Raw genomic sequence first — 16,963 nt, 5'->3', positions numbered from 1 at the left:
GTCTGGCACTTTCGTTTCAAATCTGGACAGGAACAATTCCTTCTGTTTGGAATGAAAGACCAGCAATGTAAAATTTCAATTTCAACGTTAAAATGCCAACAAAATAATCTGCAAACTAAGGGGGTACGTTAATGTTTGAAACTGTGATAATTATTTTGTTGGAATTTTCACGTTGAAACTGATATTTTACATTGCTGGTCTTTCATTCCAAACGGAGGCAGTTGATCCAAACGGAAGCAGTTGATCACTTGCTGCCCCTACCGGCCGGTTAGGAGGAGTGAGGAGTTAGCACTCAATGTAATTCAATGGACAGTGATGGAAATTAATTCAAATAAAATATTTGTTGTTGACCGATTTGCAAAATGTTCGAGAATTCGGGTCCTTGGTCTGCTGTCAGCATGCACAACAAGTTTTAGGCTGATTGGCCCAGTAGTATGCGAGATAAGCTGCAGACAGATACACACACACACACACACACACACACACACGTGACCAAACGCATACAGTCAGTAACGTTACACTCAGTCCAGACAGCCTGGAATCATTCAGCGAAGAACAAAAGTATACTTACATCCTCAAGGGAAAAAATACAACAAATCTAAAAAGACACCTGAGGCTTCGACACCCTGACATCTATGCACTCCAGTCCCTCCAGTTTTTCGCGATTCGGAATTTTCTAAATTCAACATCAACAAAATGCTGCAGTTTTTCGCGACACTGCATAATTCGCTGCATAATCTGCCATTTTACGAATTGTGCAGCATCAGGAAAAATGCCGCATTTCGTTGATGTTGTGTTGAATTCCGAAAATTCCGAATCCCGAAAAACTGGAGGGACCATAATTGAACAGTTTTGTTTTGTTATACTGGTAGCTTTAAATAAGTGGGTGGCTGGGGGGCATCTTGTTGGAAAGTCTTTCACATTTAGAAATAAGGGTGAAAATATGTGAATTTATTTTATTCTATATGTTTTAAAATACTTTGCCTTACCATGCTCAATTGATATAAGAACAGTTTTGTTTTGTTATACTGGTAACTTTAAATAATCCTAAATAATCTCCACAATTCTTGTAAAATAATCTTGCCTTTTTGGAAAGCCCCTTATGACAGCCAAAGCTGTTAAAAAAAAAAACGTTGTTATTATATAAGTATACATGTAACACTCAGCCTGTGACCAGTGATTTACTGTCTCGGTCTCCATCTACTGTACATAGATAAGATTTCATGATTGCTATGTAAGTATTACTTCTCAAAGTACTTTGGTTATATATGTTATTTTTTAAATTGAGTGTCTTTAAATTGGTTAGTGGTATTATAAAATGTGGATATTTCACACTGTAATGTAATGCGTTAGTTAATAGTGTAATAGTTTTGTGAAGCATGCAACAGTGATGACGTGAGAGTTGGAACATTGCCAAAACGTGGTGGACGGTTGAAAATTGTTTTCATGTCATCGTCGTCCCATCCCCATACAAGAAAACATACGAGAGTACAGAGTATAGAAATATTACATTACATTACAGTATAGAAATACATACAAGAGTTAATTATTACACATTTAGGTACTGTACCGCATTGAGAGACAATACTTTTTGCATAATTTTTTAATCCGATTTATATGTTTTATAATGGACAAAAAGCATTTTATTCCTTTTTGGAGAGATTTTGGATATGTTTCTGGACCCCTAGATATTTTAGACCACTGTACTGTCTGACGGAAAGCTTGTAATTCCCACTTGAAAATGATGCAACAGTGAGTTTCTTGAGTCAAAACAGTTGATTTGTAGTGAAATATGTGAATACGTTGTGATTTACAGCAATGCATAATTTAGACATTTTGGATAGATTTGGAGATGCTGGGTACACTGCTTAGTTTTTGCTTCATAAATCTATAGTAGTTCTACATATCCACCCTTAGATTTTATGAACTTGTGCTCAAGAAGTTTTTGATTCAGCACATATATAGTTTAACCTGCTGTATATATGCAATCTCTCAGTATTTCACTGCAAACTAAAAAAGTGCAAATTCATTTTTGATTTTTTGTCTAGACAACTGCATTTGTGGCACTTTATTTCTTCCAAAATAATGAATATAAACTAATCTGCATTAGTAATGGAAATTGTACAAATGTCTTGCTTCCTTAAGCCATTTTTCAAGTCTTTGTGGTGTTCACATCTGGAGTTATAAAGCTTTAAACAGGGTACCCCCTAAATGAGCAAGGATTGGCAAGATTTGGCATGTGCACTAAGGGGTTAATAGCTGGACTTATAGGCTAACCTACAATTTTCCAGGACCACACAAATATTTCCAGGACATTTTGTAAATTTTCTCATTTCCAGGTGTTTTCGATAAATTTCCAGGTTTTCCAGGACGAGTGGGAACCCTGTTTATTGATCTGTTGGGATGTGAACGTCATTTGACCAAATGTGAAAAAAGTGTTGTTACAGCAAACATACATACTGCACCTGTAATTTAAGCTTGCTAGTTTATCCAGACACAGATTGCAAAAATCACCAAAGCTTTCTAAAACTTTGCAGCTCTGCGTTAAGCTTGAGGCAAATATAATACGTAATGTAAGACATTACAGCCTTTAAAAATGTAACACAACAAATTCAAAGCAAAACTAGCTTTGAACTAGAACACAGCCACATTCTTTGACATCAATCTCTTGGTAATGTCACATGAATGGTTCCAATTCAGCTCATGTCTTGTTTAGGTAGTCAGACAGATTACAGCATCACAAGAGAATGCAAAGAAATGTAAATGGAGGGTACTGTTGTATTGACACTGGGTGTAGGCTGTAGGATTGCAATAACATGCTTTATGGATTCATATAGACAACCAACTGCATGATTCTGAATTTGCATTATGGTTCTTGGTTGGCCTAACTTACATTTAGTACTTCACTCTTGCTGCACTTTCAGGTAGCTAACTACCACGCTTGGCACCAGAGATCAAAGCATTCAGAAACTGAAATGTGAACTTGAATATCCTGTCACTGTTTTTCAAGCCCTGATTATACTACAGGAATATTGCCCAAAGTTGTGAAAACTTTGGCTTTTGTGCATTATTTATCTACACAGCAAACAAGGTTACAGTAGCAAACATTACATGGCCAAAAGTATGTGGACACCTGCACATCACACCCCTATGTGCTTGTTGAACACTGCAGTCCATAACCATGGGCATTAATAAGGAGTTCCCCCCCTTTTCTTCTATAACAACCTCCACTATTCTGGGAAGGCTTTCCACTAGATTTTGGAACGTGGCTGCAGGGATTTGGTTCCATTCAGCTACAAAAGCATCAGCTGGCAGCTGTACCTTTAAGGAAATACACATTTCCAAAAGTATATGGACACGTAAACATCACACCCATGTGCATGTTGAACAACTCATTCCAAAACAACAAGCATTAAAATATGGAGTTGGACCACGCTTTGCTGCCACAACCTCTACTCTTCTGGGAAGGCTTTCCACTACATTTTGTCAGGAACAAGGCTGTAGGGATTCGCTTCCATTCAGCCACTGATGTTGGCCTGGCTCGCAGACCGCATTCCTCGGCGGCAGTGTAGTATAATGGGTAAGGAGTTGGGTAAGGAGTTGGTCTTGTAACCTAAAAGGCCTCAGACCATTATTCCTCCTCCACCAAACTACAGTTGGCACTATGCATTCGGGTAGGTAGCGTTCTCCTGGCATTCGCCAAACCGCCAGATAGTGAAGCGCGATTCATCACCCCAGTCAACATATTTCCACAACTCCAATGGCGGTGTGCTTTACACCACTCTAGCCAACGCTTTTCATTGCATATTGTCATCTTAGGCTTGTGTGCGGCTGCTCGGTCATGGAAAACCCATTTCATGAAGCTCCTGACGAACAATTCTTGTGCTGACGTTGCTTCCAGAAGCAGTCTGAAACTCGGCAGTGAGTGTTGCAACAGAAGACAGACAATTTTTACATGCAACATGCTTCATCACTCGCCAGTCCCATTCTGTGAGCTTGTGTGTCATACCACTTCGAGGCAGAGCTGTTGTTGCTCCAACACGTTTCCACTTCACAATAACAGCACTTGCAGTTGACCCAGGCAGTTCCACAGGGCAGACATTTGATGACCCGACTCTTGTTGGAAAGGTGCCATCCTATGAGAGTGCCACATTGGAAGTCACTGAACTCTCCAGTATGATCCATTCTACTGCCAATGTTTGTCAATGGAGACTGTATGACTGTATGCTTGATTTTATGAACTTGCTAGCAATAGGTGTGGCTGAAGTATACCGAACCCACTAATTAGAAGGGGTGTCCACATACGTATGGCCATGTAGTATAGTATAAATGTACTGAGATGTTGCATAATGAATTCACAACCATGTCAAGACTTAACAGTCATGTCAAGCAACAATCAGTTCAATGCAAATGTAGTTTCAAATAACATTTTCCCTTAGGTTCTCCGGCAGGCAGGCAGGTTTCTGAGCTGTATCTTTCAGAGTCTATCTAACAGTCCTGGGTGGTCTGTCGATATTCCCAGCAATTTATTACAAAAATCAAATAGAGAAGGAACAGATTCTGAATGTGTGAGAGGTCTGATTTCAGCTGGCTAAGCCATCCAGTCATCAAGCCTATATTTAATAACATGGCGTAATCCACTTCCTTAAAATGAATGCTGTGAACACAGACATTGGGACCAATGCTTCATTACAGCAAAACATTGTTTCAGGACAGCACTCCAATTTACATTATATGACATTGCATTCATTTAGCAGATCCAGAGCAACTTACAATGAAACATTGGTGCCTTCACCACAGTTGTGATCAACAGTTCCAGACCTGGCTAATAACATTCCCAGAACATTGAGTATAAGCGCAACATCAATAAAGCACAAAATGCAACTTAAATTAAAGCCGCAAGCGGCGTTGGGAGGGGTCCAAGCATTGGCACTATTGCGCCCCCTATGGAGCGATTTTAAAATGGTTTTGTCCTCATGATCATACACCTTCACCCAACATATCTACTGAATATCATGATGATTGTATAAAATATTGATGACTTGCGGCCAATTTTGTGGATGTGTCCTAGCCGCTTGCTGTAAAGGCCTTTACTATGTCGTAACACTTAGATGGCCCGGCGTGTATGTACAGCTGCAGTGCTTCCGAGCCGCAACTAAAGGCGTCAGACTAGTGTTGTCACAATACCAAAATTTTGACTTTGATACCAATATCAGGTTTAGTATCAGGATACTCGATACTAAAACAATACTTGAAACTTAAACGATACTGATTCGATACTGAAATTACCTTAATAGATCAGAAACGTAATGTCCTCAAGGGTTGACCTCATTTTCGAATCCACGGTTTATTAACAACCTGGGTTATTAACAACCTTTAAGTTGAAGCCTGTTCAACATATTAATAAGCGTAGGCCTATAGTGTTACAACACTAATAGAAAAATATATTAAATATATTTAAAAAATTAAACAAATGTGAACTAAATAATCTTTAAACAGGTCTTTCACTTTTAAATAGATCTAAAAACAGCATATTTTAATAACAATACATCATCTTCCTTTAATAAAATATTTCCAAATTAGAACACCTATTGCTACTGAAGTGTACAGAGTCAAAGCTTGTGCTGTATCAACGAGGAGAAATGGACAAGTGCACGTCACCTGACTTGGCTACCATAGTTGCCACTGCTATCTAGCGAAGATTCTGACAAATTGTACTTTTCATCCTCTCAGTCAGTCATGTGGGAGACACATTTCCCTGGCTTTTACATTTGACCTAAAAGTACAGAAAAGGTGCTGAAGTTTCGGTATACCGTGCAACACTACGTCAGACACATATTCCAATCCATTGTTCAGCTTAGCAGAGAATGCATTACATTTCAGAGTGCCTCAGAGACAGATAGAATAATAATACATATTTCAAATAATACATTGAAAAAAACAAAACAAAAAACGAAATATCAACTCGCCATCCCTGCTACTTGCGTGCTGCCCACAGAGTACCGTATTATTTATTTCAACATTGGCAGACATCATAAATTGCATCTTGTTTATATTCAATATTAATAATTGCAGCGAGAAACTGCAGCTGTAGACACAATAAATTTAGTTATATAATGGTAGTAATGGAACGAACCAAAATATTTTGAGCAGTAATACTTACATAGCAATGCTGAAATTTTATCTGTGTTCAGCAGATATCAGAGACAGTAATGACAGTCCTATCCGCTTCTGTTTTGCTCCAGAAAACAATGTCAGATAGGTCTATCAGCAACATATGGCTTAGCTATGCCTCAATAATAATGGTATTTTCCAAGAAATTATGAAAAATCGTTGACAGCGTTTCATTAGGTGCAGTGTCTTTTACTGCTACCCCACAGTAAGTGAATGCAATGATAAGAAAATTTTTGGTTACGCTGACCGATAAAACGCTATTCCAAAAGCAAAATCAGACATGTTATACATCGTTAGAAAGCTTATACTCTCACCTACTGAATAAATGAATTGTCAATCAAGCCAGGCTGTACTAAAAAGGGCGACAACGCCGTAAACAACAGGTGTGGTATTACGCACAGCTATTTTTGAAGGTACCCAGGCATCACAGATGTGTGTATATTTCACAAACAGATTGTACAAGACAATAGCCTATATGACCACTCAGTCTCAAAAGGGACATCTCTACACGTAAAACAAACAGTAAGGTTGTATATTTACTCAATATTTAGTCCCAGATCTTGCATGGTATCATTTTTTTTTTTTTTTTTTTTTTTTTTTTAAACGTTGTCTCGTTTATTTCGTTACTCAGTGAGCAGCGTTTTCACTGCCGTATTGGCATATCTTAGGGCTATTGTCGGGTTTATCTTGTTGCTATGACGGAGTACGATTTCTGAGTGGTGAAAGAATATTTTTATGAATGCCAAATAGATAATATTTTCCATTATGAAGTTCAGACCCTCCCCTCACTGATAAAAACTAGATACGACGGTGTCGGATTACTTAGTTGCGTCGCCATGGATGTCTTCTAGCTGCTGGCTGTAAAGGAGTTTACTAGATGTCGTAACACTTTAGATGTGGAACTACAGCTCTTCCGCACCGCGAATCATACAAAAGTCCAAATGGCGGGCAAACAATATAGCGGACATAGGTGGTCCCAATAGCGTTGTAGAGCACATTCAGATGCATCTGTCGATGAAGTTTTGTGTTGATCTGACTTGGTGTGGGAGCGGAAGTTATGGCCTTTTAAAGTATGACCCTTTGTTATAGTGCCACCATCTGGCCGACATAGGTGATTTGTAGTGCCTGAGTAGTGGGGGGCCATAGGAACCCACCTACCAAATTTGGTTGGTCTACAACTTGTTGTTGCTGAGCCTCAGACATTTTAGCTGAGAAAGCATCCACGGCACAACTAAAAAGTCAAAATGGTGGGCAAACAATATGGCGAACATAGGTGCTCCCAATAGCAAAGTTGTAGTGCACGTTCAGATACATAGGTCGATTAAGTTTTGTGTTGATCTGACTTATGGTGTGGGACAGCGTTCGAAATTCGCCATGGCACCACGGCAATTGCCGTGAAAGCCCTCCAGTTTTGCATTAATGCCCTTGTAAAAAGCGCAAGTTGTAAAGGCAACGTTGCGGCTGTGCCCTCCCTAGCCGTTTTTTTTTCTGCTGTCTGTGGCATTGGTCCGTACCAAAGTGCCCCACGTTCCTCCCATTTAATTTACGTCACTCGCAACCCCTGACCCTGTGCGCTAATTTACGATTGGCCAGTGCCACTGCTGGGTTGCAAGTGGTCTGCACGGTCTAACGTTAGCTAGCTAGCTAAGCAGCTCTAAGAGGTAAGTTTGAAGAGAACGAGTTACATGCATACTATATTCCAATCATAACGTATATATATTAGGTCCATATTCTGGTGCTTAAGGCAATATTCCGAATAAACTGATTACATGCTCTGAATAAACTCAGCCTCCGCAAATATTCCTGTATAATGCTGTGTTAATCGGCATATTCCTCCAAATGAATATGAGTGTTGATATTCTTTTCCCGCTGCAATTCCCTTGCCTTTGTTCTGTCTCCAACTGCTATTTGCTGCTAGCTAATGTTAGCTAACCAAACTAGCAATTTAATGAGAACTATTTAAAATGCAACAGACAGTTGCAAATGCCACATAGCTACCATAATATGGTGTGTTTAAATGAATTAGTAATCACAGGAAATGTCGGAGGTGGCTAAAATAAGCCAAAATGAGTGAAATTTCAATGGGGCTGAATGAGGAGATCCCATTCTTGTACCCCAGTTAGGTTTTGTCTATCTATGTCGGTATGGCACCACCCTCCGTATTGAGAGGAATAAATCCACGTCCTTATAAAATAATTAAAAGGTAGTCTGCCGGCATTAATAACGATAAGCAAACCCTCCATTTGTCAATCCATGACCATATGACCACCGTTACATTTACATGGCTCAATCTGAATACTACCTATTAATACAGGAATATTGGTGTGCATGAAAACGTGTTCAATAATTTGAAGTTAGAATAAAAAAGCGACAGCCCGATTAACTGCATGCATTAATTCATAGCTACTACATTATGATTTTTTTCCAGCACCATGCCGCGAAAAGAACGCAAACTATTGAAATAAATAGAAATAAAAGGCTACTCCAGATATCTGCTGCTCAAAGCAGAACTCTGGATTCCTTTTTCATGAGGTGAGTTTAAAGTAGCTAGGTAGAATAATCTTGTGCAGTTTATCTCTCAATAAAGCGTCAGTTTATAAAGTTCACTGTAAATCAATTTATTATCTGTAATCTATTCACAATGATATACAGTATAGATTGTATGAAATAACTGTATGATAAAAATTTTACAACTGTCTTTAAAAAGGGATATGGCTGGGCTGGATGGTTTGTTGTATTTAGACCTAGTTAGAGTTGACTTCCCTTTAATATGTTTCAGTCAGAATAAAGTAGATCAGCCCGACCAGCCAGCAGCTCAGGGAGTGCCCTCAACCCAGCCAAAAGCTCAGTTCTTGGAAGTGCGTGACAATGCTCAGGGAGTGCCCTTAACCCAGCCAGAAGCTCAGGGAGTGCCCTCAACCCAGCCAGCAGGTCAGGGAGTGCCCTCAAACCAGCCAGCAGGTCAGGGAGTGCCCTCAAACCAGCCAGCAGGTCAGGGAGTGCCCTCAAACCAGCCAGCAGGTCAGGGAGTGCCCTCAAGATTAATCAGAACACCGCAAACAGTCGAGTCCTGGGGATACGACTGGCTTGCATATGAGCAACACAATGGTCTAGTCACTAAAGTATGGTGTAAGTTATGTAGAGCACACTACAAAGAAGCTCATTCGTCATCGCATTTAAACATGGAGAAAATGAAGACTATGTCGTATAAATAACTATATTGCTGGTACCACCAATGTGAAGAAAGATACTGCCAACACCCACAGCAAATCAAAACTACATGCTACTGCTGCCAAACCAGTCACCCCACCGTCCATGTCTGAAACTGTACAGAACATAATGAAATTAAATGACAAAACAAAAAGCAAAATGTGCAAGCTTTTTGATATCGCCTACACGTTCAAGTTGCCTTTGGTGCCCTGGCTATTCGCCTTGGTGCCCTGGTAAAATTAGGCGTCATCCAAGGCAAAGTTGCCTTGCCCTAAAAACAACGAATTTCAAACCCTGGTGTGGGGGTTATGGCCTTTTACGCATGACCCTTTGTTACAGCGCCACCATCTGGCTGACATAGGTGATTTGTAGTGCCTGAGTAGTGGGGGGCCATAGGAACCCACCTACCAAATTTGGCTGCTCTAGGACTTATGGTTGCTGAGCCTCAGACACTTTTAGCGGAGAAAAATAATAATAATAATCCTAACAGATACAATAGGGTTCCACCAGTTTCGCTGCTTGGACCCCTAATAATGGTAACCTAGAACCATGACACAAATCAGATTCATACTGCAAGCATCCTTATAAATCTATAAAGCATGCTAATACAGATGGACGTGTGAACAAAAAATAGATTTGTGGGAAGGTTATAATAGTTTAGGTCTTTGTTGTTGTAAAAGCAGTTACAACACACAGGGCCAACACAATGATACCCGCCATTTGTCAATTTCTTTGAAGGCTGTTCAATGCAATAGCCTGTCTGATAGCATGTTAAAAAAAGACATGAGCTCCAGCAGAACAGTTTCTCTGACATCAAGAGAAGTCAAAGAACATGGCTGAAATCAGCAAGTTTTTTAAAATGCTGCAATTCCGCTTAAACACTGATAAAGTCTGCCTGTAGACAGAAATGAGAAATTATTCACTATGGCTGGCTAGTGGGGAAAGTGCAACCCAAGGGGTGCCTACAAGTATAGTAAACCTAGCTAACTATTCTGTCTGCTAGCAGACAAAATAGCTTGAGAAATGCAATCGTATACTTCTGTGGAGAGTAATGAAACTACTATCCATTGTACATGCAATATTTATTAATGAGCCCAATCAATAAATATATTTTTGATGCATTTATATCCTTGAATTCCAACTGTAGCTGGCAGCTGTACAATGTTTTTGAGACTACCTTTAAGGAAATACACTACATTTCCAAACGTATATAAACATGTGAACACCACACTCATATGTACTTGTTGAACAACTCATTCCAAAACCATGGGCAATAATATGGAGTTGGACCCCCCCTTTGCTGTTGCAACAGCCTCCACTCTCCTGGGAAGGCTCTCCATTAGATTCTGGAACATGGCTGCAGGGATTTGCTTCCATTCAGCCACAAGAGCATTAATGAGGTTGGGCACTGATGTTGGGTGTAAGTCCTCACTTGCAGTCGGCATTCCAAATCATCCCAAAGGTGTTTTACGGGGTAGAGGTCAGGGCTCTGTGCAGCCCAGTCACATTCTTCCCCACTAAACTCAGCAAACAATTTCTTTGAATGAATGAATGAATGAATGAATGAATTTATGTGATGATTAAAAACACATATAACACTGCACTGCAGTCATTATATACATTAAAAATCACAGAGGATGAAAACACAATAACGCCCAAAGGCTTATTTCCATTGCGGACCTCTAGCATAACACCTAACACACTACAAGATATAAGCAAGCGAAGACAATACAACCATCATGTAAATAGCAGGTAGCGGGATAGCGATGTCAACATGCTCATGCTTTCTTGGTCATAAAAGTTAAAATTAAAATTGAATATGCTACATGGTACTTTGTAACCATTTATTTAAGGCCACTTTAAACGTGCTCTGTGAAACACTCAATTTCAGATTTGTGGGCAGATTATTCCACTGTACTGCTGCACTGTAGAGAAATGTGTTTTTGCTTTATGGCCCTGGCTTTTTGCATGGGGGCATTGTCATGCTGAAACAGGCATGTGCCTTCTCCAAACTGTTGCCACAAAGTGCACTCTAGAATTTCACTGTATGCTGTAGCATTAAGTTTTCCCTTCACTGGAAATTAGGGGCCAAGCCCAAATCATGACAAACAGCCCTAGACCAATATTCCTTCTCCACCTAACTTTACAGTTGGCACTATGCATTCCGCCAAACCCAGATTCGTCTGTCAGACTGCCAAATAGTGAAGCATGATTCATCACTCCTGGGGCCAGCTGCACCAGCTGAATGTTTAAAAAGGTGGTCTTAACTGTTATGTCAGTCGTAGCGACGTCCGGCATCGTGTTACATATTTACACCGGTTTCACCATGTAAAAATATGACTAGATGCAGCAAACTCCAGCGTAGACAATGCGTGTTCATGTTGATACATTCTATCTTGCAATTGTTGCTAGGCAGCACACGTTGCTGGGCTACAATACTACTACTGTTTGACTTGTTGACATTAATCATATTCCATAAAGGTATTCTGAAAAGCACCACTGGCATAAAATCTTAGACTACTGCTATTAGCTACTGCAATGCCAAAGACAGTGCACTGTTCTTGTCAGAGACATGCTAATACAGGTGAGGGCTCATTGATTAATTAAAACAGCTTAACCCTACCAAAACGAAAGCATTCAATCAACTCTCTATCCCTGTATATTTAGAGAGGATTTGTCAGTCTCGTAATATTCTCTCACGTCTAGTGCTGGTTGGGCACCAGCAATATAAACAAGATGCGGGATATTCAGACTTAAAGTAATATCTTGAAGATTTTCATTAAAATAAATGTCTGTTAAGTCACTATCTTTCACCGAATTAGGTAACACAATGGTAATTGAGCCTATTATTATATTAATTTATATTATTATTATTATTATAATTTATGATTAAAGAACTAGGTGTCTGTGGCGACATTCCCGGGAAAAAATCACAAGCGGCGCACAGTTAGTGACGCGTTTTCCATCACCCATCAGTGGTTGGTCCGAAGTCGAAGCTAACGCAACAGGCTCACTCTTCAACTCACTTGTGTGTAAGCAGCGTACTGTTTTTTTCCGGTGTCTGCTAGCATTACAGAAAAATAGGGGGGGGGGGGGGGGGGTTTGTGTCATTTGAGAAGTCATATTATTTGTTGATGTAGATTTCGTATTACATTTGATGACAATGTAACGTTACTAAATTAGGCTACAAAGCTATTTGCACAGCTAACGCTAGCTACCGGACCATGTCAAGAAAGGCAACATTAGGTTAGACAACGTTGCACACAGTAGCCATCTCTCATATTAGGTTACCTTTGTTTTAGCTAGCTAGCTAATGTAATTAACAATCTAATGTCAGCTAACAATTAGAAAAAAACGCTAGCTAACGCTACTGACCGGTACCGACCTCGTAAACCATCTCGAATGCAACGCTACCTTGTTGCAATGTTGCAATGTAGCTAACTAAAGGCCAGTTCAGATCAATGATTCGCAACGAGACTGGATGCAACGTGCAAAATTCCAAGACGTCTAAACGTTCTAAAATTGCACTTGGCGATTTGACACGGTGGGTCTTTTGAGACCCCAGGCAACGGCTTCAGACGGTCTGCAACTAACCAGTTCACACCGCTGCAATTTTCTCTGCAACATTCTAAAACCGTTTCGTCTCATTGCGAATCATTGATCTGAACTGGAATGTTACCGATATTTACATATTCATCAAGTTCATCAATATATTATGATGATCGGAATAAAGCCATCTTTACACAGAGCATTAACATAGGGGTATAGGTGGAGCAGGGCTGGGTCGGATTTCTATTTAAAGACGTCAAGCCAGAGAAAACTAAATAAAAAATACGGCCGTATGGATTAGCGTTGTTATTTTATTACACTTCCTCATATGTTCCTTCAGCCTTGATTCCCTTTTTGATGAAATCTCCTTTGTTTTTGTTTTATTCTTCTTGTTCTGACTGCTAATTTAACACCCAGCTCAGCTTTATTCTTGAACAGTTTAGCTAGCAAAACCAGAAACAACAGGGGTAACATTTTGCAAGGCAGTTGTTTCAAAAAATATCACACAACAATCATTCACGAGATACATAATTGCACGAGCCACAGCGAATCCCGCAGATTCTTCTCTGCAGTGTAAAGATGTTCATACCGGGAAAAAGTTGGATAAAGAACGTCTGTGGAAATTGATCATCACTAATTCTACCCCAGGTCTGCTACAGCATTTTAACCCGGCTCGGCAGTGTAAAGACAGCATAAGTTAGTCTAATGTTAGACAATGAATGAGTATGTACATAACGTTACTTTTATAATAACCATTTTTATTCAGTAAATAGTAATTAAGTGTTATAGTTGGCGTGGCCCAGGTACCAACTGACTGACGTCACACAGGCGACACTGGTTGGATCCGGTTGGATCTCTGGGAAGTGAGGTCGAAAAACACACCTGCAATTGCCGCTTCTCGCCATTGGTACCGCCAAAGAGAACGAAACGGAGATCTTCGAGATTGTAACTTTAATTTCATAAAGCTGCTGATTGACAGTTCTTGTGTTGACGTTGTTTCCAGAGGTAGTTTGAAACACTGTAGTGAGTGTTGCAACCGAAAACATAATTTTTTACACACTACACACTTCAACACTCGATGATCCCGTTCTGTCAGCTTGTGTGGCCTACTGCTTTGCGGCTGAGCTGTTGTTGCTCCTATACCGTTTCCACTTCACAATTACAGCACTTACAATTGACTGGGGCAGTTCCAGCAGGGCAGAAATTTGATGAACTGACTTGTTGGAAAGTGGTGTCCTATGACATTGTCACAGTGAAAGTCGTTGAACTCTTCAGTATGACCCATTCTACTGCCAATGTTTGTCTACTGAGATTGCATGGCTGTATGCTTGATTTTATGCACGTCTAAGTCGAAACCACTAATTAGAAGGGGTGCCCACATACTTTTGGAAATGTAGTGTAATTATGAGAAATTCGCTGCCACCCACTGGTAAGAAAGAACACCTAAAATGTTTTGGTTTTACAGATATTAAAGTCTTGAATACACTTCTGAGTTAGACTTACTAAAAAAATAATAATTACCAATAAGTTCCACTAAACTTATCAAGAATCTTTTTTAAATAATGGCAAGCAACATATTCTGAAAAGCCCAATGTAGTCCAACTATTAATCACAAGAATTCATTTCATGGGTGGACTTACCTTATTTATCTTCAACTTCTCGCGGGCCTCTGTAACCATTTCATCACTGAAGCCCTCTGACAGCTGCTTTGTAGAGAACGATGGTAGCTCTTGGCACAGCTTGACCAGAACAAAGTCTCTCAGCTTCACATAGTTTTCAGAGGGATCCTCCGCTAAGAAAAAAACATACTTCCGCTTCAGTTGTTTTCTTTAGACATCCTAATGCAAGATAGGAAAAAAAGTCTGCAATCTGAAGTTTATACAAGTGTATGTGTGTAAAAATGACCAAAAAATAAATAAAAAATGCATGAAAGAAAAAAAAAGATTAACCGAAATCTAACAAAACACCAGAGGGCTCTGCCCCCTGTGAATCTCCAACAACTCCCCCACCATTAAAGTCTAGTTTCATAGTCATAGACAGGGTACTCCGATTTCTCGGCTGTCTTGGAGACTTTGTTCTGAATGCCAAGGATCAATTGGAAATGACATTCCACACTGGATGGTCCAAACGGGACTCTCTCGGAAATGTAAGTGTGTTGGCTATATACCGTAGTAATGTCAGTGGATAGTATAACGTTATCGTTAGCTAATGGAAATCCTAGTTTTGACGACTGGTGTTCATGTGTGGTAGTCTATGCATGTGTCTCGCTGAGAGTAGCCTTACCGTAAAATCCTGTTTTGAACACAGAGGTATAGGGCTTGGCGCATCAGCTAAACTACAAGACTGTAACATTACATCTCTGACACATGAATGAAGTTAGCAAGAGTGACAATCGAAAGGATGCCTAGAACTTTTATGACATAGTCTGCCAATATCTGCATGAGCCTTAACGGAATGTTTTGCTTTGCTTCTCGATTTTGCCGCGAAACTAAATCGATGAAGAAGAAAAAACTGGAAACCGTACTATGTGGACTTCCGCAAAAAATTGGGCTTTGTTTCTAACATTTTAAAATGAAATAACTAATCGAAAAATAAAGGGCGACAAATTCATTAGAAGGGCAATATCAGTTGTGAGAAGCAGGGTCGTGTGTTTACAATGAGTCTAACGTGGAGTTTGATGTTGAATGGGCTTCTATTGGATGGGGGGGGGGTGGTTTGCTCACATGGAAATCAAAAATCTACAAATATCTAAATATTGAAGCAAGCAACCTAAAAACCGTCTGGGATGCACACAAAACTCCAGGTAGGTGTGAAAATGAGCCCAGAAGTGTTCTAAAGTGCAATTCCCCTTTAATACAAACTTCAGGTTTGTCCTCGAAACCACAGCAAATGCTCTGCTAATCTTTCTTGCCACATGAAACATTACAGGCATTACAGGGAAAAAGATAAAGAGAAACCCTACTGGTTTCAGTCAAACATGAAGGGATCAGAGGAAGAGAATGGCCACTTTCCCTCTTGAAGGGCAACTGCACACACCTGTGATATCCTGGACCAGAGGGGAGGTACAGTAGAACCTATGGACCGCCTCCAGCAGCTGAGCCCCATGACCCTCTCCCTGGAATGGGGGCAGGATCAGCATTTGGCTGTGAGGGAAGGAGGAGAAGGGCGCCAATGTTATTGGGATTTTCCATAGCCATAGGTGCCCATTACATTACCTTATTAATACATTTTAATCATTTCAGCATGTTGCAGTTCCCAAGCAATACATAAAGTGTGAAAGCTAAGGGCAACGGTACCAAAACAAAAAGATTAAGGCTGGACTCCTGTCTGCTCCAAAGGTTCGCCCACAATATTTACATTGATGTTCTGAATTACTCCATATTGGCTTCTGCTTCTATTCAATCCAACAGCAATGCCTTACACTTTTTCAACTTTTAAAGACCCTGTGCAGTCAAAATCATGATTTTAAAATGCTTATATTATGACCATGGACTATAAGGTTACTTACACATTGATGTTAAAAGTATTTCATACATGTATGTAATGAATTTGATATTTTTTCCTAAAAACTATACAATGCTCGACATTGCCGCCTGGTGGAGTATTTGGTATTGGTGGTTTTGAGACCAAATTTGTGATGTCACTAATGTTTCTAATTTGCATTGACCAATGTGCGATGGCCAAAACACTCACCCAGTATGAATATTTGTAGTGTGTAGTGTGAATAATATGTAGTGTGCGCTCCCAAGTTCAAAGCCATGATCAAATTCTCAAATACATATTGCGCGGGTCAGCTGCTAACATTAATTATCCAGTTCAACAATGCCTTATTGTGTGATTAAAGATTGCAGAGATAGGAATGCATCTTTTCACGCCTTGCCAAAAGATCCAAGTCTCCGAAAGGTCTGGATCGATTATATAGAAAAACAAAACAGTGCACAGTATGAAAGGTGACAAGATTGTGCAGTACACATTTTACCTCTGATTCATTCTACAATTATGAGCAGAAGAGGATGGGTTTTGCCAAGAC

General features: G+C 39.9%; 1 protein-coding gene across 2 annotated transcripts in view; it reads right to left on the bottom strand.

The window, feature by feature from the left end:
- The window catches only part of hat1 (histone acetyltransferase 1), a 60,865-nt gene that overhangs the window by 20,009 nt on the left and 23,893 nt on the right, over positions 1–16,963 (bottom strand). For both annotated transcript variants that reach the window (XM_035410150.1, XM_035410149.1), the window contains exons 8-9: positions 15,970–16,076; positions 14,574–14,725 (exon numbers count right to left, since the gene is read on the bottom strand). In XM_035410150.1, the coding sequence (XP_035266041.1) occupies positions 14,574–14,725; positions 15,970–16,076 (259 nt within the window). The remainder of the gene's footprint in view (positions 1–14,573; positions 14,726–15,969; positions 16,077–16,963) is intronic.

Source organism: Anguilla anguilla, chromosome 3 (assembly GCF_013347855.1).
Source record: "Anguilla anguilla isolate fAngAng1 chromosome 3, fAngAng1.pri, whole genome shotgun sequence".
NCBI classification, from domain to species: Eukaryota; Metazoa; Chordata; class Actinopteri; order Anguilliformes; family Anguillidae; genus Anguilla; species Anguilla anguilla.
This window is presented reverse-complemented; position numbering and strand designations above follow the sequence as displayed.